The 27,613-nt window shown below is 40.8% G+C and overlaps 1 protein-coding gene across 2 annotated transcripts; it reads right to left on the bottom strand.

Annotated features, from left to right (window-relative positions):
* Nucleotides 1-16,124: 16,124 nt before the first annotated feature.
* Nucleotides 16,125-26,531, bottom strand: DLL1 (delta like canonical Notch ligand 1). Of its 2 annotated transcripts, XM_007484940.3 has the most exons (12): nucleotides 26,375-26,531; nucleotides 24,883-25,174; nucleotides 24,063-24,395; nucleotides 23,096-23,156; nucleotides 22,611-22,868; nucleotides 20,173-20,233; nucleotides 19,452-19,582; nucleotides 19,151-19,320; nucleotides 18,826-19,042; nucleotides 17,223-18,003; nucleotides 16,951-17,068; nucleotides 16,125-16,823 (listed from the first exon to the last, which is right to left on the bottom strand). In XM_007484940.3, the coding sequence occupies exons 2-12, from the start codon at nucleotides 24,934-24,936 to the stop codon at nucleotides 16,818-16,820; spliced, it is 2,190 nt and encodes a 729-aa protein (XP_007485002.2). In that variant the 5' UTR covers nucleotides 24,937-25,174; nucleotides 26,375-26,531; the 3' UTR covers nucleotides 16,125-16,817. The 2 variants fall into 2 exon arrangements, with proteins under 2 accessions (XP_007485002.2, XP_056675044.1); XM_056819066.1 differs by lacking the exon at nucleotides 26,375-26,531 and having other exon boundaries at nucleotides 16,125-17,068; nucleotides 24,883-26,097.
* Nucleotides 26,532-27,613: the final 1,082 nt, after the last annotated feature.

Below are 27,613 nucleotides of genomic sequence, written 5' to 3' on the forward strand. Positions count from 1 at the left end.
ATGTGTAAAAGCTGAGAAAAGAGTCATATAGAACCAAGAGCTATTATATTGACCCAGGCCAAAAGTCAGCCACATTTTAGAGCAATATGTGACTAATTGAATCACTAGCCTCCAATACAAATAAAGAAATAAGGCTGGGTGGAAATAACCAAAATCTACATGAGATTCAACAACCTTTTCCAGAAAGGAGGAAGAAGCAAAGAGGATTGAGTATCTTCCACAGAGCCATGTATGACTCTCAAATCCAATATGCCCAAAATTGACCTCTAAAATTTTCCCTCTAAAACCTATTCTTCCACCTACCTATGTTTCTATTAATGGCACCATCTCTTAATCACCCATGTTCATCAATTACCATTTTTGATAGTGATTTTTTCCTTTTATTAAAATAATGAAATCCTATATTTCAGTGGTAGGACCTTAAGGGTCTGTCCTATTTCTCTATGATGGAGACTCAAGAAAAAAGAGAATAAGATGTAGATGTTTCAGGACAGGAGTTGTAATACTGAATGTCACAAAATGTCAATTACTTTTGATTCACCATGAATGACTTATTGTTGTTCAATCATTTCAGCCATGGAGTTTTTTTAGGGCTTTTTGCCAGATATTAGAGTGGTTTGCCATTTCCTTCTCCAGTTCATTTGATAGATGAAGAAACTGAGGCAAACAGAATTAAAAGACTTGTCCAGGGTCATACTACTAGTAAGTATCTGAAGCAGATTTGAACTCAGGTGAGTCTTCCTAACTTCAGGCTCAGTGTACTAACCATTACATCACCCAGCTGGGTGATAAATTCACTCAATTACCAAATACTCTTGATTAGATTTCAGCAATATTTCCCTTTCTCTCCATTCTCACTACTACCACTCTAGTTTAGGCTCTTATCATCTCTTGCTTGTCTCTTATTTATTAATTCTACCTTCAGTCTCTCTGCTTTCTAATTCTTCATAGACTTGTCAAAAACAATCTCTGTAATTCATAAATAAGACTATTGCGAGGCAAAGTCTGTGTCAGTTTTCATATTTGTGCTCCTACCTCTATGCCCTTCACTTTATGGGAATTTAACAAAAGTTGATTACATAATAAATAATGCACATAGCCCTCCTTTCTCTGAAAATAAACCACCTTGTCCTGATGCATTATGGGGAAATGTCTTTAAAGAAAGAGAGAGTAACTTTTACAGTTCTGGTACTAATGGAGTGAGTGGACATTCCCTCTTTTTATTCCCTACTTTCTCATTATCCTCAAGATTCAGAGACCTAGCCATTCTCTCTGCATCTGCTACCTTAGCATCCTTGGGCCTTTCCTTCTGCCTTGCAGCTGGTTTCTCCTAGGGGTTATCTCTCTCAATTAGAATGTCCCTCTCGATTAGAGTTCTTAATAGCAGTGATGGTTTTATGTTTTCTCTTTGTATCCCCAGCACTTAATATTCAATTTCCAAACACTATGTAAATGGTACAGCAAAGTGATTTACCGTTTTCATTCATTTACTAATTCATTATACCGTCTTCTCTTCATCCTATCCCAAATAATGGAGCAAAAATACGAAATAAGTAGAACTTTTTGACTTTCCTATCCCCTAATACCACTCTGAATATTCTCAGAGCCTCAATTTTTTCATGTGTGAGTTAGTTTAGTTAAGATAACTAAAGTCCCTTCCCACTATGATATTTTAGGGCTTTAGAAACTAATCGTGTCATCATAGGCAAATCTCTTAGCCTTCTTTTGGGTTTAATTAACTCAATAATAGAGCACAAATGTAGCACAGTCAATAAAAGAACTGGCCTCAAAGCCTGGGAGGTCTGTGTTCAAATCGTCCTTCTAATAATTCCTGGTTATGTGACCTGGGAAAGTTCATGAACCTCAGTGTTTTTAAGTAACTCTCTAAGACTATAAGTTGCAAAAGTGCCAGCCTGCATTGATAGAAGAGTTTCCTTAGCTCAGATTTCCCAATGACATTGAAATCACAGACTCAAACCCTACTCCTTATTCAGCCTTAAATGGGAATGATAATACCTGCCTGCTCCATTTCACAGAGATATTATAAGGATTTAAGGGAATAGATCTGACATTTTTATCTATGATTTGCAATAACCTAGTGATGTGAATACCAGTTTTCCTGCCTTCTTTAAGATAAGGAAAGGAAATCTTTAGAGAGGTGAAACATCATTTTAATAACTTTAAAGTAAGGACCATGAGCATAGATATAAGCACTAGTTTTGTATTCAGGGTACCTGGGTTCCAATTCTGTCTCTAGTGCTACCTATGTGAATTTGGATAAGTCACTTGGGCCTCACCCTGAATCTCAATCTCTTTGAAAATGAAAGAGTCAAAGTAGATAGAGTCAGAGTTTTCTTCTAGTTCTAAATCTATGAACTCTAGGATTGTACCTTCTCTCTGCCATTTTGCAGGATCACTTAACCAATCACCAAATAAGGGCACCGTATGACATCCTCACTGTCAGGCACTGGGGATTCAAAGACAACAGCGAACAATCCATGATCTTAAGGAGTTTATATTCTACCTAGAAAGGCAGCCCAGCACTACTGGATTATTAATTAAAATTAAATTAAATTAAAAACTTAAAAGATAGCACCAGACGACCTCTAAGATTTCTTCTATCCAAAGTTGATTCTAAACTCATAATTCTATGAATCTGGCTGTTGAGGAGATAAAGGGATTCGGCCATTGATTCCCCTGGGTTTATAACAAGGAAATCAATTTAATTTTTGGCCAGTCACTTCCAGTTAGGAGGAGAATTCAGGCTGGTAGGGTAGCCACCCCATTATCCCTTCTATCCTGCTGTCATTCTAGCTGGAAGGCAAAGACAAGCTCCTATCTGGTCCATATCTAGGAGGGTAATGAATTACTGCCAGGGCTGTAACTAGGGCAGGGCAATGAGAGTTTTTTCCTCAAGGCACAAATATTCAGAGATCATGGGCAATGATTAATAATCCAACATACAGAAACAACTGAGCTTAGCACCTAGTTAGCATGAATAAATAATTAAAATAGAAATCTCCTTCCCAGCTAGCCCCTTCCCTGCTCTCTTCTCTCCCAGCAGTTTGGACAACTTTGGTCTCAACAAGTCCCAGGGTCTCTGATTTCTCCTTAAAACCTATCCACTGTAGGCCAGGCCATTACTGAATGCTGGGAGGAGGGTAGACATTTTGGACTGCTTGTCCCTGGCTCCAGGATGACCAATTAAGACCTATTAGTGGTCCCTTAGATTCATGTGGGGACGTTTGAGTCTATTCACTTTGATAATCCCCCTTTAACAAAAATAACATAATACCATCTTCCTGGTTGGTAATAAATTAAGGCACACAGTGGCGAAGGACTTGAGAACACAAGATGTAAGAGTTGGAAGTGACTTTAGAGATCTCTGGGGGCTCATACAGCAATCCCTCGGAGAACTCTGAGTTCAGATTGTCTCACTCTCCAAATTCCTTGTTTAAGACCAGCTGCAGCATTACTACTGGAGTTTCCTGTGGCTACAAAAGTCACCCTGTCAGTGCTTGCATAAGGCTAGGGGATAAAATGAGGGGGTGGACTTGCTGAGTCACCACCAGTTCTCTAAACAGTCTTTTAAAAGGGCTTGCTTTTCATTTAATAGAGAGCTAGCTGAATGGCAGCTTGGGCTGCAAGGTTGTGGGGCCTGCTCTGGTTTTGAGAAGAAAGCTTGAGGGAAGTAAGCAAAGGAGTCCGCTGCAGCCTCCCCCTAGCACCATCATGGCCATATCAATCACAGGCCAGCTGTGAATCAGGATGAACAGCCCACCTGCCCCACAGAAAGGGCAAGCTGTGTTGTGTCTTGCCCCTACTTGGCATCTCTGTCACTGACATTGTATTCACTCACCCATCTATGTACACAAAAGCCAGGAGAGCATTCAATCCCTATAAATGGTCCATCTGGATAAAGGAAGGAAGGAAGGAAGGAAGGAAGGAAGGAAGGAAGGAAGGAAGGAAGGAAGGAAGGAAGGAAGGAAGGAAGGAAGGAAGGAAGGAAGGAAGGAAGGAAGGAAGGAAGGAAGGAAGGAAGGAAGGAAGGAAGAAGAAAGAAAGAAAGAAAGAAAGAAAGAAAGAAAGAAAGAAAGAAAGAAAGAAAGAAAGAAAGAAAGAAAGAAAGAAAGAAAGAAAGAAAGAAAGAAAGAAAGAAAGAAAGAAAGAAAGAAAGAAAGAAAGAAAGAAAGAAAGAAAGAAAGAAAGAAAGAAAGAAAGAAAGAAAGAAAGATATTCTAGGTAGAATATAAACTCCTTAAGATCATGGTCACCTATATCATCTGAATAATTGTCCCAAATCTCTGCTTGATTTGGCCTGAATAGGGAATAAAGATCAAATAACCTAAAGGGGCAGCAAGGTGGCTCAGTGGATTGAAAGCCAGGCCCAGAGACAAGAGATCCTGAGTTCAATCTAACATCAGACACTTACTAGCTGTATGACCCTGGGCAAGTAGCTTAATCCCCATTGCCTAACCCTTACCACTCTTCCGCCTTAAAACCACTACCCAGGATTGATTCTAAGACAGAAGGTAAGGGTTAAAAAAAAAATCAAATGACCCTTGATATACAAGTGAATATTTGGTGACCTGAAGACAAATTTTTTCATAGGATTTAGGGCTGATAAGAATCTTCAAGGTTATCTAGTCCAGACTGCCTCCTTCCCATTTTACAGATTTTTTTTTTACAGGTTCACACAGATATTAAGTAGCAGAGGCAGGAATTTTGGCACCAATTATTATTTTTCTTCTACAACCATATCACTTCTTAAGGGTTAATACAGATTATGGAGAAGGAACAGATCAGTGTATGCCATGCCTGAAATTTTTGCTTAGAGATCTGCTTTGCTGAGATTGTCCAACTCTATTAGCAAAGTCCAGAAAACCTTGAATTTAACTTTCTCTTTTGCAGCCAGTTAGGTGAGGCTAACAATGGATCCTTCCAGATAAGGAGAGAATCTTTTCCTTTCACACACACACACACACACACACACACACACACACACACACACACACCGGGAGTACCATCACCTTCTCACTCCCCTGAGGTTTATGCCTGGCTGAAGTTGAAGAATGAACCAGCTGTCACCAAAAATCACACTTCCTGCGGCAGAAAGATGGCCAGCTCTGCACACACGCTATCCACCCCCTGAGCCCTTTTACAACAAGCCACACCTCCTTGGGGGCTTCATAGCTTTGTATGTGCTCAAACCCAATACTAGTGCACAGCAGTCCAGAGCCCTTGTCTATGGGAGGAAAGAAACTTAAATTAAATTTAGGAGGTGTTTCACAAGGAGTCTCATCAGGACAAATAGTCAAATTTATTCAGTAGGGTTCTAGTAAATATTTAACAATTGGCTCTCTGAAAAGCACAATGCTCTTTGAAGCTTAATTCTCCATCACTTTCTTAAGTCTAGACAATTAACCAAACAGTAAATCAAGCCCTGGTTTGTTACATTGGACAATTTCTGAGGTATAAATACTCACACTGAAAATTTAACAATTAGACCAGTTTAAGCAGGCTTCAGCATACCCTGAATCTATTTAACAGGAAAATACAGTGATAGTTCTCTGCACTAATGGTGGGGTCCATGGTGCAGTTTGCCATTTTCATGGCAGATATCTGGTACAGAGCCCAAATGAAAGAGGGATTCCCTACAAAGATGATGATGTCATCCAGGTGCCCCTGTTTTGGAATAATAAATAATATGTTTCTGTGTCTGTATGTCTATAGATATATAAAAGTATATCTATACCTATGTAGACAGATGAACAGAGAGAAAGATGGATAGATAGATAGATAGATAGATAGATAGATAGATAGATAGATAGATAGATAGATAGATAGACAGATGGATAGATAGATATATGGATAGGTAGATAGGTAGCTAAGTAGGTAGGTATGTAGATGGATAGGTACATAGATACATACAAAGATATATATATACAGAGATATATAGAGATACATATATTGACACATAGATACACACATTTATCTATGTATGATATAGATGGATGGATAGATAGATAGATAGATAGATAGATAGATAGATAGATAGATAGATAGATAGATAGATACAGAGAGAGAGAGAGAGAGAGAGAGAGAGAGAGAGAGAGAGAGAGAGAGAGAGAGAGAGAGAGAGAGAGAGAGAGAGAGAGAGAGAGAGAATGTAACAAGGGACTGACTGGTGAGCTCAGTCCCTACACAAGCAAGTGTAGTGGGTAATTGATGTAATTGCCCACATAGAAGAGGTTGGGGAGAATCATAATTTTGTGTAATGAGAGCACCTTTAAGAGACTTTGGAGAAGGCATAGCTATTGTGCAGCTATTTCTGATCTGCTAATCACATGTTGATTGGCACTGGAAGTAGAGTAAGAACTAAGGAGGCTTTAAAAAGACATTAGTTGGGGGGCAGCTAGATGGCTCAGTAGATTGAGAGCCAGGCCCAGAGACAGGAGGTCCTGAGTTCAATCTGACATCAGACACTTCCTAGCTGTGTGACCCTGGGCAAGTCATTTAACCCCCATTGCCTATCCCTTTACTGCTCTTTCTGCCTTGGGACTGATAGCATTGTTTCTAAGACACAAAGTAAGGGTTATTTTTTTTAAGGGCATTAGTTAGCCTTCATTCTTCCTCTCTTGGTTGGACTTCTCCTTTGACTTTTTTTTGGCTGACCTCCTGTTAGATATGCAGTGAGAGGCAATACTATGAGAGGAAACTGTAGGTGTCTGATATGTGTCACCATTAATAAGATACTTGGTTCATTGCCCCAATACTTGTTCTTTCATTTTAGAAGAAATAACAAACATGTCAATCTTGTGAGCCTAGAAAGGTCAAAAGAGCAATCCACCCAAAGTTAGAATATCTGGAACTTTAGGAATCTGGGAGTCCATGTCATGTTTAAAAACCCTGCTCATTATTAGCTGAAGTCGGATTTCATCTGGCATGGATGCCACATTTGGATGTGAACTTGATTGAACCAAAGCTACAGGAACTTGGCTAAATCTGAGCCTGTTTTCCCCCAGAAATTGAGGTGGCATAGGAGAAAATAAGCCTCCTTTGTGTTGGGGAAAAGTGTTTGTACTTCTATTCTGACTATATCTCCAAAGCATCCCTTTGTAAAAGCTAATTGATAGGTGGTTAAATAGATTCAGTGAACTTGTTACTGGTACCTAATGGTGGGGAAAGACACCCAGAATGGAGGCTCACACTGATGGCAGTAAAAGAGGCACCCACCCCATAACTATATACCTAAAACCATGATAAGGAGGTGTAACTGCCTGCATCTGGAACAATGAGCCAGAGAACATAGCAAAACTGACTGTTGTAGAATTACAAAACAACAAGCCTGGCCCCAAAAAGAGAGAAGGAGAAACCTCCCCCTACTCCTTTGCAGAGATGCCCCCACCACCACCACCACCACAGGCATGAATACAAGAGGAAATCTATGTGACATAGATGGTGGCAGTGGTGGTAATAATAATAATAGCTAGCATTTATATTGTACTTTGGAGTCGCTAGGTGGCACAGTGGAGAGAGTACCAGGTCTGGAGTCAGGAAGACCTGAGTTCAAATTCAGTCTGACACCTAACTTGTTGTGTAACCCTGGGCAAGTCACTTAACCCTGTTTACCTCAGTTTCTTCAGCTATAAAATGATATGAAGAAGGAAATGGCAAACCACTCCAGTATCTTTGCTAAGAAAACCTGAAATCAGGTCATGAAGAATTGAATACAACTGAACAATGACAATATAATACTTTAAGATTTGCATATTTGATCCTCACAAAAACTCTTTGAGGTAGATGCTATTATTATCCTCATTTTACAGGAAATTGAGGCACTGTGAGGTTAAATAACTTGTCCAGAGTCATACAGCTAGTAAGTGCCCAAGGCTCAGATCTTCCTAACTCCAGGTTCAACTCTATTCACGGAGCTGTTTCATTCTCATTTTAATTTTTGTGCTACTAGAGTGAGTACCAGGGCTGATTGGTTGGTGGATTGTGATGTTTAAAAAAAAAAAAGAAAGAAACATTCATCATGAGTGTTTCATTACAAAATAACAAAATGTCCCAAGAAATTATATTACTTGTTGCCTTTGAACACACAATAAAACCAACTCTACCAACTCTTGTTTCACCAAGGAAAGAATGTGAGCCATTCTTTCCTTTAGCTACAGTTGCCCTTTGTCTCCTAGTTCAATATCAACATGATTCAGTTCTTCTAGTAATATGTTAATTTCTTGGTCATGAGACAAGAATTTGAGATCCTTAGGTCATTAATTCACTAAAATTCATTTTTATTCCTTGCATCTGCCCTGTGTGGCAGAGTAAATACAGACTAAGATTTAACATCTACTCCATGTTATCCACAAAATGTATAACCCATCAGTGTATAACAAAGAATAAATTTTCTCTCTTTTCCCTGAGAACATAATCAAGTTGAAGAATGGTACATTTCTGAATATTCTGCAAGGACACTAGAAAATCAAAATTTCATCTACCATAGTCAAGTTAAAAGGAGAAAAATTGCAATGACTGACATGATTTAAGTTTTCCCAAAAAAATTGTGGAAAATTTCTGTTGTTAGTATTCCTCTCATCTTCTAATTCAAAAGTTTTTTAACCTTTTGGAAATGAAGAAATATATACTTTCTTACCTATTCTCCCTTTATAAAAACCATTCTTTAAAAAAATTTTTCTCTCTGCCTATGAGTTACTCTTTTTAATTTTATTTTATATTTTGAATACTTTGAACTCAGGACAATGTTTTTGTTTGTTTTAAATCATAGTTGATATTCCTATCTCCTTTGAATTTTATTAATCCAGGCTAATTCTTGAAATAATGGCTACAGTTCCTGATAATGAGCAATTTACATGGTAAGTACCTGTTTGGGACTAGACTGACTTCCTTCCTTTTCCTAATATATCTGGATAAATAAGTGAGATATGAGAGAAACTTGGAAACAAACTAATGCTATCAAAGACATCTCAGGTCATTTCCTTTAACATGAAACTGATTCTAAATATTCAGCCAAAACAGAAAAATCATTCAAGCTGCTCCTTGAGAACAATGTTTCCAAGAACATTTTTCCCCAGAAAAGCGCTCTATACTGGGTACCACAGTCCCAGAATCCCCATATATAAATAATGCCCATTATTATGTCCTGATATTAACAAAAATTCTGAAAAAAATTTTAATGGTGCCAAGGGGAAAGTCTTATATGAACTGAAATAGAATGAAGTAAAGCCAGAAAAAGACAATGTTTACAGAAATATAAATAGAAAAAAAAACAACAATACAAGTCTTTTGACAGTAGGCAGCCAGTTCATATCCACTACCTTCTGTGAATCTGAGTTCTGGAGAGCATAGATCTAAAAGCTGAAGGGCCTGTACTTCAAATAGCCTCTAATCACCTACAACTGTGGGGTACTAATAGTTAGATGAGGGCTTTGCCAAGACTTGGAGGAGTTGCTCCTGCAATCTGATCTAGAAAGCCAGGGAGTTAGCACTGGGTAACATGTAGGGAGGCTACTGATCTGTTCTGGCATGGAGGACTCTTAGGGTTGGTGCACAGAGGTCTGATTAGGCGGATGCATCATGCCCCATGACCACCAAGTTTGATAAGAGCAAGACTCCATTCTATGACGAATAGCTCTGAAGCTTCTGTATTGGTCACAGTCCTAGATACTACATGACAGCCAGATAAGGTTCACTCATAGGTAGAAAATTTCTAAGTGTGTAGACCATGTACCTCTGCTTATAGTCAAGGAAGGATGAGGAGCCCTTAAGTGATCTAGGAGATTCAAGGGCACTGCTGTGCCAAAAAAAAAAGTCACCTGGACCAGAAAGTGGTCCATAGTCATCTTGCTGGCTGCTTGAATTACCTAATTGTGTCAATTTGGAGTTTGAAGTGAAATATAAGGGACCAAAAAAAAATCCTAGGACATATTTCTGTCTCTTCTATATGATTTTATACAAATAACCCTAGTTTTCTGTGCCCAGCTGTGAAATAATAACTCATATTTCTATTTAGCTAAAAGATTTACAAAGCAATTTCCTCAGAACAACTCTGTGAGGCAGGTATACTGTAATTACTATTTATGTTTTGTAAAACAAGAAACTGGGACTCACAATGTTGAATGACTCATCCAAAGTCAACCAACTGGTAAATGTAAGAACTGGGATTGGTGCCCACATCTCTCCTTATTCTAAATCTAACTCTTTTCACTCTAGCATGCTCCCTTTAAAAGAGATCTCAAGAAGCCACATAGTTCAGTGTCTAAGTAGGAATACCCATGAACTGCCTAAAATAAGAGATGCCTTCAGTTCTAGTGAAATGCTTTAGGTTTTCAAAGGACTCTAGGGAAGGGAGGTTCTGCTCCCTTAGGTCAACTAATCCAAGTTCTCTCATTTGACAGATGAGACCCAAAAGATGAAGTTGCTTGTCCAACTTCACAGAGCTAGGAGGAGATAGAGCCCCAATTTAAGCCCAGGTTTCCTGACTTCAACCCCAGTGTTCTTTAAACTACAACACATGAGTTAAACATTATGAATGAATTCATTGAGCAGTAAGACTTCCTGGTCTACAGATGAAAACAAAAGATTGTGACCATGCCTAGGCTTACACAACTAGTTTTTTTTCTTTATTTTATGCTATGTTTAAGGTCATCAGTCAAAAATTCAAGGTTGTAAAAATATTTACTGATTTTTCCATAACCTTTACCTGGTAACCAGTTCAGGTAATCAAATCCAGAACGCTTCTTCAGTAACAAGAAAAATTAACCTTAAAAAGTAATTAGTCCATCCACAAATGACTTTAAGAAGTCATCTCAAAGTCCATCATGTGTTATTTCTGTTCAGATGTTCTTAAACCATTCACTCCGGGACTCTAATGATCTCATTATTGTGGGTACCACCTCCAGTGATGCAACACATATATTACTCCAATATTCAAATAAATTTGTGATCTCACTGATGTGGAGAGTCCCTTCAAAGATGCCAATAACAACACATTCAGGAATTAATTGTGTAGATATAAAGAAGAGTAAGTTAAATATACAAGAGATTTATTATTTCATTTATGTTGTCTTCTTTTTTCTTTGTATATGGAAATGCTTGTTTTGTTTGGTTTTATACAATGTTTTTGTTTTCATATAAAAAATTTTATAAATATTACTTTTTCAAAAAACAACCCATCCATGCCTTCCCATTTTAGGCAATTCTTGTCCATCCCTGCTTAAATCTACTAGAGGAGGTCCATCCTGGAAGTAGGTGGGACCGGTGTGTGTGTGTGTGTGTGTGTGTGTGTGTGTGTGTGTGTGTCTATGTCTGTGTAAGGGAGTTCTTCCCATTCTACTGAGACTTTAAAAATATCAATGAAGCATTTGAGTTTTTCATTGGTTAACTATCCATCACTCTTATCACTTGACTGGTCCATTTTTTTATACAGTCATGCATTTCTTTGATGACACCGTTTATACCACCTTTCCTTCAGTACCATTGATTTTTCTGGTTATGTATGAACTAGGCACTCCTTATTAGAACATACTCTTCTTGAAGGCAGACACAGATATTTGCTTTTCTTGTACCCCAGAATTTAATACAATACATAACATGGAGTAAACACTTTTTAAATAATCAATGATTGATTGAATGACTCTAGTCTCCAAAGAATTTGGTTGAGGATCACTCAAAGAACACATTGGTATGAGGAGACTATAATGTATTACAAACAAGGAACCCATTTACAAAAATGAGAATTTTTCCTGTTTTTCAGGCATCTGTAGAAGATTCAACAACTCCTCTCAGCTACCTACTATTATAGTTCTCACTGTCTTATATTTATCAAGTTCTTCCTTTTGCCTAATTCAAATCTTTCATGTTGAGGTTTAAGCTTATTTCCTCTTATCTTGAGTGCTGTTAAAAAAAAGAATAAAACTGTTAAACCCTTTCCTTCTGTATTAGAATCAATACTGTATATTGGTTCCAAGTCAGAAAAATGATAAGGGCTGGGCAATGGGCTAGGAAGTGTCTGAGGCCAGATTTGAATCTAGGATCTCTCATGCCTAGGCCTACCTCTCAATCTACTGAACCAACTCACTGCCCAAAAGAATAGCTAATAATAGATGTAGACCTAAAAAGGACTTGAGAAATCATTTCATTCAATGCTCTCTTTTTACAGATGAGGAAACTGGCTTTCTAAAAGATGCCAGAGGAAGAGGACATAATGAGCTAGAAAAGACACTGTTATTCAATCATGTCTGACTCTTTATGACCCCATTTGGGGTTTTCTTGGCAAAGATACTGGAACAGTTTAGTGTTTCCTCCTCCAGCTCATTTTGCAGATGAGGAAATTGAGGCCATCAGGGTAAAGTGACTTAACCAGGTTCATAAAACTGGTGTCTGAAGCTGGATCTGAACTCAGGAAGAAGAGTTTTCCTGACTCCAGGACCAGTCCTCTATCCACTGTGCCACCTAGCTGCCCCAAAAGGACTTTAAGGGTCAGCTAGTCTGACCCTTTTGCTTGACAGATGAAGAAACTGACCTGGGAAAAGTTGCATGGTTGAATATTTACTAAGTGTCTGAGGCAGGCATAGAACGCAGTTCTTTCTAATTCCAAGACCTGTGCTCTATCCACTATTCCACATTACTTCTCAAAGATCTCACCTGTATGAAAATCAAAGCAGGGCCCCAGAGGTGGCAATGCCAAATCTTAACCCCTAGACCACCAGAGAGCACACTTAGGTCCTGTCTTAAAGTTCAACATCTTTATCATTTTATGTTATTAATGTTATTAATACCTAATAATGTTATTTATGTTATTAATACCTAATATCATATCTGAAAAGAAACTGGCTAAACTATGGAAGGGCTTCCAAATGCCCAGTAGAGTCCAACTCATCTGTTATTTCCCATCCTTGTAAATGGCAATAGTTCATTGCACTTGTTTTCAAGGAATCCAAAACATTCAGTTTTTGTCTCTGCACTGTTTGTATGGAGACTTTTATCTTGTATTTAGAAGAGACATTCTGTGTTCCTGACACTCATCTGTGAAATTAACACGGAAATAGTCTTTCTATTGGAAATACAAGACAGATTGAGAAAGTTCTGTTTATAAAGTGCTTTAGAAACATGGATGTCAAGCAGCGGCCCTCCTGCCCTGCATTCTGGCTGTGTCTTCTTGAAGAACTACTCATAGTGTTTGGGGGGGATGAAAAATGCAGTGAAGTACCCTGATTATCTCAGTGTCACATATTCTGTCTTGATTCAAAATCACCTAGGACATTTTATGTGTTTTTACCTGTAGGGAAACTTGGAAAATTATCTGTTACCTTTACATACTTTTTAGAAGGCTGTCCCTACTCACTCCTGTCCCTACCCTACCCTCACCTCCAGTCCTTAAAAAAGGTATCCCTTAAGTTCCTTATTTAGTTTCTTAACTTTGGTCCTGAAATATAATTCATTGAAAAGAAGTATATATAGGGGCAGCACAGTAGCACAATAGATAAAGTGCCAGGTCTGAAGTCAGGAGGACCTGGGTTCAAATTGGACCTCAGATACTTCCTGGGCAAGTCACTGAACTCCATTGCCTAAACCTTGCCACTCCTCTATCTTAGAACTGATAGTAAGATAGAAAACAAGGCTTTAAAAATGAATAAATAAAGCCCATCAACTAAGCCTCTCTCTGTTATGATAGTCACCAATTAGTTTCAGCATACATCAAAGTCTGAAAACTTTGAACTTACAGGACTGAGATACCATGACTAGGTCAGTAGCCCCACTTCAGTGAATTAGGTAGTCTCCTGCCTTTATAATGAGTGAGTTCTTTTCCCTATTCCTCCTCACCTCCAATACTGCCATCACTTTAAAAAAAATACACATGACTATAATGTAGTGTCTAAGAGTTGCTTTTGGCAAAGGTGCAATTTGGTATCACTAAAGAAGCTAAACAAAGGACATGATTTCTACACTCTACCAGGTGACTGTCAATGTATTGAAATAAATTCAATTCTGCAGTGAAATATTACCAAACTCTTAACTGAATCAGTAATTTCTGCTTAGCTCACAAGAGTATTTGAGTTTCAGAGGGTTAATATATAGTAAAGGGCTTTCATGCTGTCGTAAGAGGATGGCTAAATAAATGCCAGTGTTTTCCTTGCTGTTTTTTAACTAGACACACAGATTCATCAAGTTGCAGAGTTAAGAAGGACCACACAAATGTTGGCTGGCCAGCCATACCTGAACAGAAACTCCTTTTAAAACATTCCTGAAAAGTGATCCTTCAGTCTCTTCCTGAAGACCTTCAAGTCATGAAGAATTCACTTCCTCATGAGACATCCCTTTTGGCTTTTGGACAGTTCTGTTAATAAGGTGTTTGGTTTGTTTTTTCCTTAGGCCTAAATCTCCCTTGCTGTACTTCTTATCAGTTGTTCCTAGTTCTGCCCTCTAGGACCATGCAGAATAAATCTAATGGGCCCATTTGAGTTCCCCTACAACCTGATTCCAAAGCTGGGAAAGAGAACTACAGAGGCAGCACCTTGCAGTTAGAAATACAGATGAAAGTTCCCAAGTCCTAGACTCGAAGCTCACTTTTCCTACTGATCTGCTTTTTGGAAAAGTCACTTTTGTTCCCTCCAGATAAAAAGTGAAGTTATTCCTTGGTTTTATAAAAAGGTTTGAAAGGTCAAAGTGAAATCATCTAGCATTGCTTAGAATTCCTTCCATGAAAAGCATCGTATATGTGATCAGACACATGATGCCATATAGTTTGGGCTAGTGAAGGAAGCAATGGCTATTAACCAGGGTCCTAAGTATTAAAGTCTGGGGAATATTCTCCAGGGATTATCTGCTCAAAAAAAAAAAATAGGACTGGTTTAGGGTACATTTTAACTCAAACTCTGTGCTTGCCAAATAACACAACTATCATTTTTCCATCTATGAAGAGACCTCACCAGAAATATCTGCCTTTAAATTGTTACTTTGAAAATATTTGGTAAAGAGGGACCCAAAGCCAGGAGTAACTTCTCAGTACAGGTATACACATTATACAGTTAATGAATGATGGGCCCATTGACATTGACTTTTGCCTGGTTTCATATTTTAGCATTTCTATTCTTTATTGCATGCTGCCTCATTTACATTTGCAAATTGTCTCTTTATGAAATCCATAGAGAGAATAAACTATATATAGATGCTAATCCCCTCTTTTCCTTCCTATTAAGATTTCAGACTTTCCACTCAACCTTTATATTCCATCCACTTCTGGCTTGCAGCTGGTACTAATAATACAAGACTTAACTTATGAATACAAAAGGAGAATGATCTTAGTCTTCTTTCCTAGTCATGCTTAAGAAATTCTTTCTACCAATGGTCCTCTCTCAACCGCTCCATCCATCCAACTTCCATTCCCACCAGAACACTATTGTCTGTTTACTCAAAATAAATTGCATACTTGCAAACATTTACATACCTCCATGATTCCTCAATGTGGTGTGTAAGGATTGAATTTACTCAATTAACAATCAGTCATAATAACTTTATGGAAGTGCCAGATTTTATGAATAACAAAAGCTGGTTTAAGCTTCAAAATTTGGTTTGGTAACAGGGGTCTAGATACCTAACAAATATTGTAATGCAGCCTCTCACCCTATTGTAACTGAATCAAAATGTAAATAATTCTCATGTAAACAAAACAAAATATTTTAAAGGATCTTCCTAGGATGTCAATAAAACCTTTGTCATGGCAAGGATTTGCTCAACTACTTAAAACAAAATAATTTTTTTAATTCAAAAGGAAAGTGGTCAGTTCCCTGAAATTTTTCAGCACCAATAAAACATGACAGTGAGAAAAAACATATGTCTGTTGATATTCTCAAGAAGTCAACTAGGGTTGTTTGGCAGAATCAATCAACTGAAAATGACTGCATGATCTCATTAAATTATCTTAATGGTAGCATTGGAGGGTTTCTTTGAAGGGAGTCTGCAGCAATGAGAAAAGTTGCTTTTAATCAATTCAATGAAACTATATAAGAGATATTTAAAAAGAGGTAATTTCTATTTTTACAGAGACCATGTAGAGAGTGAGTCTATGTAGAAAATTGGTGGGTAGAAAGATACCTTTCTGGTTATCATTCATAATATTTATTTTGGAAAAATATTTTAAAAATGAATTTCTTCATTAACAAAACAGTAAAAAAAACCTCAAATAACATTTGCACAATATTCCATAAATACATTTATATACAAAAAAATATAGTCACATAGACCCGAAGTGCCTTTGTACATATTTACCAAAAAATTTAAATTATAAAAAATGAACATCACAAAATACTCAAGCTTTACAGATATCATGAAAATATTTTTACAAATCCAAAAAAATAACACACATTTTTTCCACCTAGAAAAACACATTTTAGTATCAAAAAGGACAATAAAGGCAGTGTTTGTGTTTCTAATTCAAGAAAAGACTGGCTCATAAGAATCCAAAATATACACTTCAGGCAGTGCATGCTTCTTATGTAGTAATTAAGTCCATTCATTTAAATATATATTTTTTTAAAAAGCAACTGTCCATAGTGCAACGGGAAAAGTCTTTAAAAAGGCAGTGCAACAGGTATCCTTGAACACCAACCCAGCCTGGTGTCCAGCTCGTTTTGCAGTCACTTTTGCTAATTTCAGGAAGAGAACCAGCTCAGTCTGAATTTAGTTTCTCAGCAGCAGTCCATGAAGGGATCTCCCTTTCCTCTTTCAGCAGCATTCGTTGGGGCATATATCCTTGGAATTTATTTATTTAAGAGAAACAGGAATTTTTGACATTTTTACACCTAAAGAGGCCCCGCCAAGGGAGGGGAAAAAAAAAAGAATTGTCATTTGTAAATAGAATCATCCTTCGAGCTCACCCCCATTGCTCTCCAGAAGGTTAATGGCGCTTTTCACCCTGCTTGAACTCACCTCAGTTGCTATGATGCATTCATCTTTTTCTTCTGATATGACATATACTGACTGGTACTTTGTGTCTTTAGAAGTGGAGTATACAGATTCTGGCCTTTTTCGTTCTGATGTTTCACCACTGAAAACCACAAATGTAGAGAAAGATAAGATTAAAGAAACTCCCAGGGCTAGGGGCAAAACACACCAGAGCCCCCTTTCCCATACCACCCACCTTCCTCATCCAGCCTGGTCTCTGCAAGACCCAAGCATGAACTGCTCAGAGAGGGACCTACCCTTTGAGTGGCGTGGTGCTCTTGTCCTCCACTCCAGGATCATGCGTCTCGTATTTGGCTTCGCACTTACTGTGCTCTTCCCTGGAAGGGTCTTCGTTCTTGAGATCATGTACCAAATTATAATCCACTGCTGGATAGCGAGTCTTGAAGCCATTTTTATCTGAGTTGTTTTCCCCGTGGAAGTCTGCTTTCTTGTTAGTGTTCTTGATTTGAGCTGCTCCAATGATGCTAACTGAAATGTCCTTTTCCCGCTGACAGTTGGCCAGATTGTTCATGGTTTCTGTCTCTCCCCGGCACGTGTCAGCTGGGGGCTGCCGTTTCTGGAGCTTGAGCCGCACACAGACCACCACAGCAGCACACCCCAACAGTAGCATGAGGACAAGGATGATGCCAGCACAGACAGCAATCCAAGGGAATTGCCCATTCTGGCCTTCCATGAATTTGCCTGGAACCACTTGGGGAGTCTCAGGGAGCAAGAACTGACAGTTGAGTCCTCCATAGCCCCTGGCACACTCACACACGTAACGGTGGTTTCTCTCATGGCAGGTTGCCCCATTGTGGCAGGGACCATGTTCGCATTTACTGACAGGGGCACTGCAGTTTTTCCCTGTATATCCTGGGGGGCAGGTGCAAGAGTAGTCATTTACCCCATCTTGGCAGGTACCCCCATTCACACAGGGGAAGGAAGCGCAATCGTCCATGTTGTTGTCACAGTGTCTCCCAGTGAAACCAGCCTGGCATTGGCATAGGTAGGAATTCCCAAGATCAACACACTGGGCTCCTGGAATGTACCAAATGAAGAAGAATCTATTTATCACTCTGTTCCTATAAACTCCTCAACACATCCAGACATTCCAACAATCTGAACAAATTAGAGCACCAGTAAAATAATGTCCTCAAAAAGCCAGCCATGACTTTTTAGCTTGCATAAGGTCAAAATGGTCTTTTTAATTTTAATTTTACTTCCATATAGGTTCCCTTTAAACCTGTGACTCTAATAAGGGAAACTAATAAGGCTGGCAGAACTGTTTCTACCTTATTTCCTCTCTTCAGTTTTTCCACTTGGTTTGTTTGCTTTGGGAATTTCTTTTGGCTCACATGGTAAAATGAGGCTCACTGTAAACAGACTACATTTCCTTCCTTGGTTCTTATATACTAGCACACCAGGCTGCTATTTTGGGGTGACAAGACTACAGAGCTGGGCTTCCCTCCAAAAGAAAAGTGGTTCTGCTGCCATCACAATGTGGCTTAATGGAATGAGGATTGGCCTCAAAAGTCATTCACTGGATTTTCTATGTGGCCTTGAATAAGTCATTTTACTTATTGCTCCTTCAATTTTCTTCCTCTCAAAATGAAAATATTGCCTCCATCCCATTTCCCAGAGATATTGTGGGGATTCTGGAGAAAATATTTATTAAAATCACTAGACTGCTTAAAGAAAAACACTTCACAAGTCCAAGGCAGCATAGGATAAAAATATAAGTTTGACCTGAAAGCAAACGCCCATGCACTTTCAAAACCTCTTTATTTTAGGTATTTGCTCCCCCATTTAAAAATACTGCCTGAACGCTGCCACCCCCTTAATCTTCCATTTTTATCTTACCATTGGAACAAGGTGAGGAGCTGCAGTAATCAATTTTCTTTTCACAGTTAAAGCCAGAGTAACCCACTGGGCAGTGACAGGTGTATCCTCCATCAGGGTTATCTGTGCATCGGCCACCATTGAAGCAAGGGCCATCAGCACAAGTCATGGCACTCAACTCACAGTTTTTACCATAGAAGCCAGGTGGGCAAGTACAGGAATAACTGTTTTCGAGATCCTATAGATAAAAAAGGAAAATGTTGTTGTAGGCTATATCCCCAAAAAAACATTCACCCTTGCCTAAATAGGGGTTCAATATTCCATTCCAGTTGAGTCTTCAACTTACCGTGCAACTTCCTCCATTCTTACAAGGGTTAGCATCACATTCGTTGATTTCGATCTCACAGTTGGCGCCAGTATATCCTGGACGACAAGAGCAAGTATAGCTTCCTTGACCAGTGTTGGTGCAAGTGGCTCCATTCTTGCAAGGCTTGTGATGGGTGCAGTAGTTAAGATCTATACACAGAAGTAAAGGATAGGGGAGAAGGATGACAAGGAAGACAAATGTCAAATCCAAGAACTTTCTTCTCAAATACACTGTATGGCAATTAAAGGAAGAGCTTACAGGTATATGATAGAGAACTCACCCTGGTTACAGAAAAGACCTCCCCAGCCTTCCTGGCAATTACACTGCCAAGGCTGTTGACAGGTCCCATGGAGGCACCCTGGGTATCTGATACACTCATCACAGTACCGACCCTGCCAGCCAACTCTACACCTAAGAAAATTTTAAAAGAAGAAAATAAAAGATCAGATTAAAAGTTGATACAAGAAGTCACTACTGGAAAAACAAGTGATCACTCTTTTCCTCAGTAACTTTTTTGATACTTCAATTGATAAGTTCACATAGAATTTAAGAATCTTAAACAAATAATAAATAACTGGCTTTATACAATCTTATAAATATATTAAGATTAATGTTACTAATGTAACTACCAGAATCCATATCTCCATCTCATCTTATCCAAGTTTTTCAAATTACCATCTAAGCCAACCAATTTAATAATTAAATGAAAAAAAAGGAAAGAAGGAAAGAAAGAGAGAAGGAAAGAGGGAAGGAAGAAGAGAGGAAGGAAAAGAGAAAGAGAAATAAAATAAGAAAGAAAAATAAAGAGGGAAAGAAGGAAGGAAGGAAGGAAGGAAGGAAGGAAGGAAGGAAGGAAGGAAGGAAGGAAGGAAGGAAGGAAGCAAGGAAGGAAGCAAGGAAGCAAGGAAGCAAGGAAGCAAGGAAGCAAGGAAGCAAGGAAGCAAGGAAAGAGGAAAGGAGGGAGGAAAGAAAGAGAAGGAAAACAGTTTTTGGAAACTTACTTGCATTCTCCAGGCTTGTCACAGAATCCATGTTGTTCATCACATCCTGGCAAGCAGATTGCTGAAAGCAAGTAAGATACACAGTAAGTCCATCCTCAAAATACTGATAGTTTCTGCTGTTTTATGTTTTGGGGTCAAACTTCTTCCCTACTTCAGTTGGTTAATACCAGCTGAGCTAATCTCCCAAATGTGCTGTATTTATCTAGCTTGCCTAGTAACTGAGAACTTTACTTATCACTAGGGATGAGCATTCTTCTTAATACAGTTGCACATAGACAAAAGAGAGCTCCAAAAACCCCAACCCCCTTTCTTTTTAAGAGAGGGTCAGAAGTCTTTCCCCCCTCCCTCCCCCCATTCTATGCACAAAGCTCCACCTCTTAATATCCCAGAAAGTGTGTGTAGATAAGAGTGGACAGCTGGTATGCAGGGTGCCAGGGCAAGACAGCTGCCCTATTGTCTATTCTCTCCCAGCAGCTGCCCCAGTGCAACAATACCAGCCCCCTCCCCACAACACACATCCCCCCTCCCTTCCCCATACATACATACTCAGCGTGTACACACATACACACATCCCTTAAACCAATGAGGGCCAAGCCTGCCTTCCCTGACAGCCTATCTCTGTAGAGATCTAATCTATGGCACGCGCGGTGGGGGAGGGGGGAAAGGAGAGACTTACAAATTTGAATAAGAAAAAAAAATAGTTTAAGTTTATGGCTACCCTACCGGGAAAGGAGTGAGAGGAGGGGGAGCAGAGGGAGGCAGAAGGCATCCAGGAAGGGGCAGAGGAAAGGGGCTGCCACATTTTGAGCTGGTTTACTTGCCAGCTTATGGAACTCATTAAGAAACTTTCTAAATTTTAATTCAACAAAATCAACTAGGGGCAATGCAGAACTTTAAAATGATCTATGGGGATACATTAATACAATATTTTCCAAATCCAGGAATTGTGAAGTAATGTGGCTCTTCCCCACTTAGTGGCATAAAATACAGCAGGTTGGCTTCCTTCTCATCCCTATCCTCAACCCCAGCCCCATACACACACCCTAAATTCAGAGGAGATCCTTTAGCCACAGGACAAATAGAGTCTATGGCCTTAGAGCAGCTGATTAAAAAGGTTCTCCTAAAAGCAAAGGGAGGAGGGTGGAGAGACTGTCAGTGACTGGATAGTGGCACTAGGACATGGTTCCTGAGTGTGCAGGGGTAACCTGATCCCTTCTAGGGGTTGGGAGGGGGGAGAGGCCATGGGGATCTGGGAAGAACTGGGTTGCTTTGCAAGCTAGAGGCACCACTGAGGTCTCAAAGGCCAACTGTGCAGTGGGGTTTATTGGTAGAAGTCCAGCAGAACTAGCCACAGAAGGAGCTTTCCTAGCTGTCCAGTCTCTTCCTTCCCTCCAATCCCTGGTGTCTCCCCTTCGGGAACTCCTATTGCTTTGCTCTTTAGGCTGTCATGCCATACTCTGTGGAGGTAGGAGCTAGTCACATGACATTTAAATAGCAAGTAATCTGGCAGGTAGGTGGTTTCTCTATGACTGTGCCAGGATAGTCCTTTTCCTTGTGTGTGCATCCAGACCTGCTAAAGGGCATTCAAGCTTCATAAGGTTATATCATGCATGTGTGCACACTGGCCCATAAAGTTGTTTACACCAACTAGGCTGTCTAAGGAAAACCACACAAATAAGGTTTATGTGTGGAGTCGAGGATGTACTGAAGGGGATCTTTCTCTCCTGCCTCATCTTGGCAGGAAGGTGACCCTGAGATCAAAAAGATTATGCCCTAGTGGATCCTACCAACCTGGAAAGGCTTTGAGTAAGGGCCAGCCTGTTGCAGTAGACTAGTCTTACTAAGTTTAGAGAGTCTCCCAGGTAACATATTTTCAGTCACAGAAATACGTGAGTACTGCCTGCATTCAGTAGAGAGTTTACCCATAACTTAAAACACTGGAAATAATTGGTGTGCAGAATACATACACACGCATGCCCTCTTTGGCTGAGTGCACCCATCTCTTCTGTTTTTATTTATATGTATGTTCTGAAATAAAAATATAAACACAAATAGCTCGTTGTGTATGTATAACAAACAGGGCAGGGAGACCCTGATATCTAAGGCATTAGGACAGTATCTACCCAGAAGAAAATGATGGCCCATACTTTTCTAAAAGAGCTTCAAAAACATTCACCTACATAAACACAGAAGGGTTGAATAGGCACACTTCTTAGCCTCTGCACTCATTCCTAAAGCTTCCCTTTCCAGCTGATCACTAAATTCTCAAATGAGAGAACTGGACTAGATTGCTCTCAAAATCCCAATCCAGCTCTAATATTCCTTGATTCCGTGATTCTGGCTTACTGTCCCAGTAATTTGTGAATAGTCCCTGTGTATGCTGATGCAAAAGGTTTTGAAAGGGGGGTTGGTTTTCCTCCCAGGGAAAAGACACTCACGTTCAGTGCAGTACTGGCCTTTCCAACCAGGATTGCAGACCTTCTCTCCTCGCTCCCCACAGGTGAAGTGGCCAAAGGCATCATCCCTGGGTCTGCAGAAGACTGAGCAGCCCTCACCATAGTAGTGCTCATCACAAACAAATCGGTAGGAGTACTTGAGGTCAGTTCGACTGCTAGTGTGCAGGTCCTGAGACCACTCTTCCCCCACCGTCAGGTGCCGCTGTGTGGCCAGCCGGCTGATCAAGCGATCAGGATTTTCTACCAAACAGAAGATGCTCTAGGTTAGTTCTGCTCGCTAGAGAAGAAGCATAGAGGTCATTTAATAATAAGGCCAAGTTGTTGTCCCCTCAAGATTCAAGGTCAAAAATCTAAAGATTGGGGGTGGGAGGGAAGGGGTAAAAACAGGAGAGGTGTTTGTTTCAAAGGGAAAAGAGAATGAGGCCAAATCTGCACTAATCCAGAAACCTGCAGGCATAGATATTTACCTGTAGCGAGATCATCTGGTGAATCTGTGTGCAGAGCTTCGATGATAAGTGAGAAAGTGCCCTTGAAGAAAAGGAAGGCAAAATTAAATAACTGCAGGAAACTATTGAAAAAATAATCAGAAATAAATAATTAAGTCAACAAGAGGAAAGTAGACATGAACAAATTCATGTGTTGGATAAGAGCTCTTTATGATGTCTTTTGCCTGTTTTCACTTTTCTCAAGGAAATGGAAGAACTTTTTAAAGAGTAGTTTCCTGGCATGTTTTTTCAGCCTGTTAGTACAGGATATTGTGTTGGTTTTTGTTTTTTGTTGTTTTTTTTTTTAAGAGAGGGGAGGGGGAGCTGGAAGGGGGCGGGGTGGATGAGACTTGAGGGCAGTTGTCATTAATCTTTATGCTTAGTTTACCCAGGATCACACACTAAAGCGGAGTGGGGTAGAAAGTGAGGGGAAGGAGATGGAGGCTGGAAAATGAAACCTTTGGGAATTTCACGCTGTGTAGACAATTATACAAGCAGAACATCTGAGAAGAAGGTGAAATTAAAACTTTCCCACTTAGAAGATTTCGTTTCATTTTTAGAAGACACAAAATACGTAGAAAACTAGAGGTTTCTTGTTTTTGTTTTTTCCCCCAAGTGTTTAAAATTTACACCTTATCTATTGCTTCCACAGATTTCATTTCTGGGTCAGCTAAGTAAATTCTTTTGTATCCTCTGAAGCAAGAATCCCCTCCTGACCCCTAATAAGTGTCTCCCTCATTCTGCTCCCACCCACCTATCACAGTTTTCCAGTGTACTCAACCCTCTATCTCCTCCCTCCCCCTAACCCTCACCTCTCAGAATGAGAACTAGTACATTCTTGTCCTTGCCTATCCTTGTCCTATCACCTTAGGCAAAGTACCCTTCCCTTTTATTTTAGGCTTCATCCATCAAGGCCTTGATGGTTTGAAGTAGAGGATGAAAAACTTACTGGCCAGGTGAAGCCGAAGGGGAAGCGGATAGGGTTGCTAAAGGCTGGATCTGCGTTGCTGGCGCTGTCAGGTACACTGAAGGAGTTGGCCCCTAGCACCGGAGTAACCGCGCTGCCGTAGGTGCAAGGGGGCTCCGGGGATACACTGGCCTGGTAGTGTTTTAGGCACACACGGAAGAAAGTCTTGCAATCACATTGCAGCAGCCCCGAGCCCGAGGCGGCGCTCGAGCTGCCTCCCCCGCTGCCTCCGCGGCAGCAGTTGCGGTTCCCCAGGAGCCCCTTCTTATTGACAAACTCCTGAAGCTTCAGCTCAAACACCCCGGAACTCCAAACCTGCAGGGGGGAAAAGGGAGAGAAGGAGTCAGTAAGGAACGACCCTCCAAGATAAAGGGAATCTTTCTGTCAGCTTGGTACCGCGACACTGCAGAATTGAGTGCTAGGAGCCTCTTGTACACACACACACACACACACACACACACACACACACACACACACACACACACTCACTCACTCCCAAAAGCAATCATAGAGAGATAAACTGAGCCTAGACAAACCCATCCGACCCTTTCCAAATCTTGAAGCCCGGGGTATGTGCGCGTGTTTCTGCTAATGCTAATACTTTGATCCATAGAGATTGGGGACAATCCATCTCCCTTGATTTACAGTTGTTCGCAATAGCTAGTTTACATTACCTGTGTTCCCTTTTTATCCTTCCCACATCCCTGACCCAAAGTACTAGAATCTCAGGCTAGCCCCAGCAACGTCAAACGCCCCTTCTTTTTCATAGTTTTCCCTTAAAAAGTTGAAGCAAGGCACTTACCTGGCAAAGCAGCGCGGAGAAGACTGCAAAGGTCAGCATGGATTGACGTTCCATGGTGGGCTGACTTGATTTTATCTCTTTTCTAGTCTTCCTTCCCCCCCACCTCCCCTCTTTTCCTTAAGATTAGAGAGGATTAAAGAGGGGGGGAGGATATTTCTAGAGCCTGGACAGAAAAAATCTCGTGTCCCAGGCTAGTAGAGTTAGAATCCTCTTTTTACAAGAACCTCTCCTCGCTTTCTTTTCTGTGAGTGTTGTGGTTGCTTTAGATACGCCCTTTCGGTGACTGACAGCTCTAGTGGATGGGGAAAAAAGGGGGAGGAAAAAAAAGAAGGGGAGAGTTTGTTTTAAAAATATATGTATATATAGTATATATAATATTCTGAATTCCTCTTGTCTCTTCCAATCCACGAGGGAGATAAGGCTCTTTTTCTTCTGTATTCTCCTTGCACTTCTTCCCCACCAAAAAATAGAAAAGAGAAAGAGAGAGAAAGAGAGAGAGCGAGAGCAAGACGCCAAATGTTTAGCTTAATTCCCAAGAGAACAGCGAAGAGGCTTCTTCACAAGGAAGATTAAAAAACGGCGATCTGGAAATCCCTATAGGCGAGGTGATAATCCCCGATGGCTTCGGAAGAAGGGAGAGGGGCTGCTGGTTGTTGTTTTGTGTGCGGGTGTGTGTGCGCACAGTTCTCTGGCCGCTGTGGATTGTAGCCGGTAGATGTCAAGCAGCAGCGGCGGCAGCGACAAGCGACAGCGACAGCGGCAGCGGCAGCGGCAGCGGCAGCAGCAGCGGCGATTTGTCAGAGATCACTCGACTCTTATCTCCTTAGCCACGGCAAAGATTCGGGCTGTTCGGGGGTTTTTGTTTTGTTTTGTTTTGTTTTATGAATCCAAGGAATAACAAAAGGAAAAAAAAAAGAACCACACACAAAATCAGAGAGTGTTTCGGTGTCTTAAATAGCAAAATGTATGCGCCTGCTTGTTGGCCCCGGGTCTCTTCTTGTATGTGATCTTTGCTCTCTGCCTGCCTGGGTCTCTCACCGAGTGTGAAGCGCTGAGGATCTGACTCTCGCCCGGCGCCTGCCGCCCTTATATCCCGCCGGCCGCCTGCATGGTTAATGAGATGCAAATGAGCAGCCCCCCAATCTGGCGAGAGCTGTCACAAAGGAGCCACTTTTCCAAACCCTCCTCTCAATGGATCGCCAAATGGTCAGTGAGCTGTAAAATGTGCAATCCTCCTCCTCCCCTACTTCCCCCACCCCTAACCCCCTCCGTTCCTCCACCTCTCCCTACCTCCACCCCTCCTTCTTCCTCACATAACACAAAACGCACTCATTTACATTCCTGCAAAATTTTCAACGCAAGAATCCCCCTTCTGCTCTCGGGAGATGGTAACACCCCCCCCCCCCCACGCCCGACTTCCATCTCTTCGCCCTCCCATACCCTCCCTCCCTCTTCCCGGCAACAAACACACAGACACAGAAATACAAGCTACCACTCTTTTCCAGCAGGAAAACAACTTCCAACTTCTGAGATCTGGAAATTGCCTCTCGAAATTCTCCAGTAGCCAAGGCGTCCCACTCCACCCCCACTCGCAATGAAAACTCAACCGCCAAGGATACCCATAGCTTCAGGGAAAGTGTGTGTGTATGTGTATGTGTGTGCGCGCGCGCGTGTGTGCGCGCGCGTGTATGTGTGTGCGCGTGTATGTGTGTGCGCGCGCGTGTGCTGGGGAGGGGGAGAATTCATTATTCACAAATACCTCAGCTTCAGGATTTGTGAACCATCTAAACCCGTACAACCCCTCAGAGTTGTTTAAAAAGAAAGCTCTCTAAATCCTGGGCGTGGGAGGTGGAGAGAAGTGCAGCGAATATGGGAAGCAAAGCCATCCTTAGTTTCTCAAAGTTTGGGAACTTCTAAGACGAGGCCCCAGGGGAGATTCACCCCAAAAATCAAGGAGGAGGGAGGGAAATCACGTGATCGGGTTAGTGAATGGACTAACCGAGAAGGGATTTTTACTTTCTGTCCCTTACCCCTTACCCCCTACCCTCTACACCAACGACCTCTCTCCTCTGGAGGTTCTCCTTCCTTCCCACGAATTACCATATATGTGAAGAGGAGGGGCAAGGAGACTTGTTTCACGCCACCGGGGAAGTCGGGAGCCCTAAGCTTACCCCGCGCGATTATTATCCACTACCACCATCTTCCCTCGATTCTCTTTCTCACTCCCTCCTGAGTCTAGCCCCCCCCCCCCTCCCCTCGCCTCCTTCAGCTTGGTAAAAAGTGAGTTTGGTGTGTGTCGTTCGCGTGGCTGTCATTAAGGCAGTTTGTTATTGTGCGAGGGCTGAATCAGTTGGCTCTTTGTACTCTCAGCTGTATGGTAATGCAGTCAGCACCTGCTCCCTGCACAATACCAGAGAGAGAAAGAGCTCCCCTCGGCGCACGATACTGCCTCTGCAACAATGTCCGGCACATATTTTAAAGAGATCCCTTCCAGCCAAAAAAAAAAAGAGAACCTCTTTACACCAACCGTCACCTTATTTTTTTTTTTTACACATCCATCAGACACTGGAACTTTTGTTTTGATTTTTTTAAAGGGGAAACGAGTTTATCGGTAGTGCCCGTAACACATACATAATACACATCCACAAAATTTCTCAAAACGGAGGGAGATTAGAGGGGGAAATATTTCTTATGCTTGGAAAATGAGATTTGAAGAGGGAATAAAAAGTGT

The sequence above is a fragment of the Monodelphis domestica genome, chromosome 2, assembly GCF_027887165.1.
Source record: "Monodelphis domestica isolate mMonDom1 chromosome 2, mMonDom1.pri, whole genome shotgun sequence".
In the NCBI taxonomy this organism is placed as follows: domain Eukaryota; kingdom Metazoa; phylum Chordata; class Mammalia; order Didelphimorphia; family Didelphidae; genus Monodelphis; species Monodelphis domestica.

Excerpts from the sequence above, each read along its gene's own strand:
- DLL1 (XM_056819066.1), bottom strand. The coding sequence starts at position 24,936 with ATGGAACGTCAATCCATGCTGACCTTTGCAGTCTTCTCCGCGCTGCTT. Across the intron at positions 23,157-24,062 it reads CCTTCGGCTTCACCTGGCCA|GGCACTTTCTCACTTATCAT; the intron begins GTAAGTTTTTCA and ends CTTTTCTTCAAG. Across the intron at positions 18,004-18,825 it reads CTCCTCACCTTGTTCCAATG|GAGCCCAGTGTGTTGATCTT; the intron begins GTAAGATAAAAA and ends GGTACATTCCAG.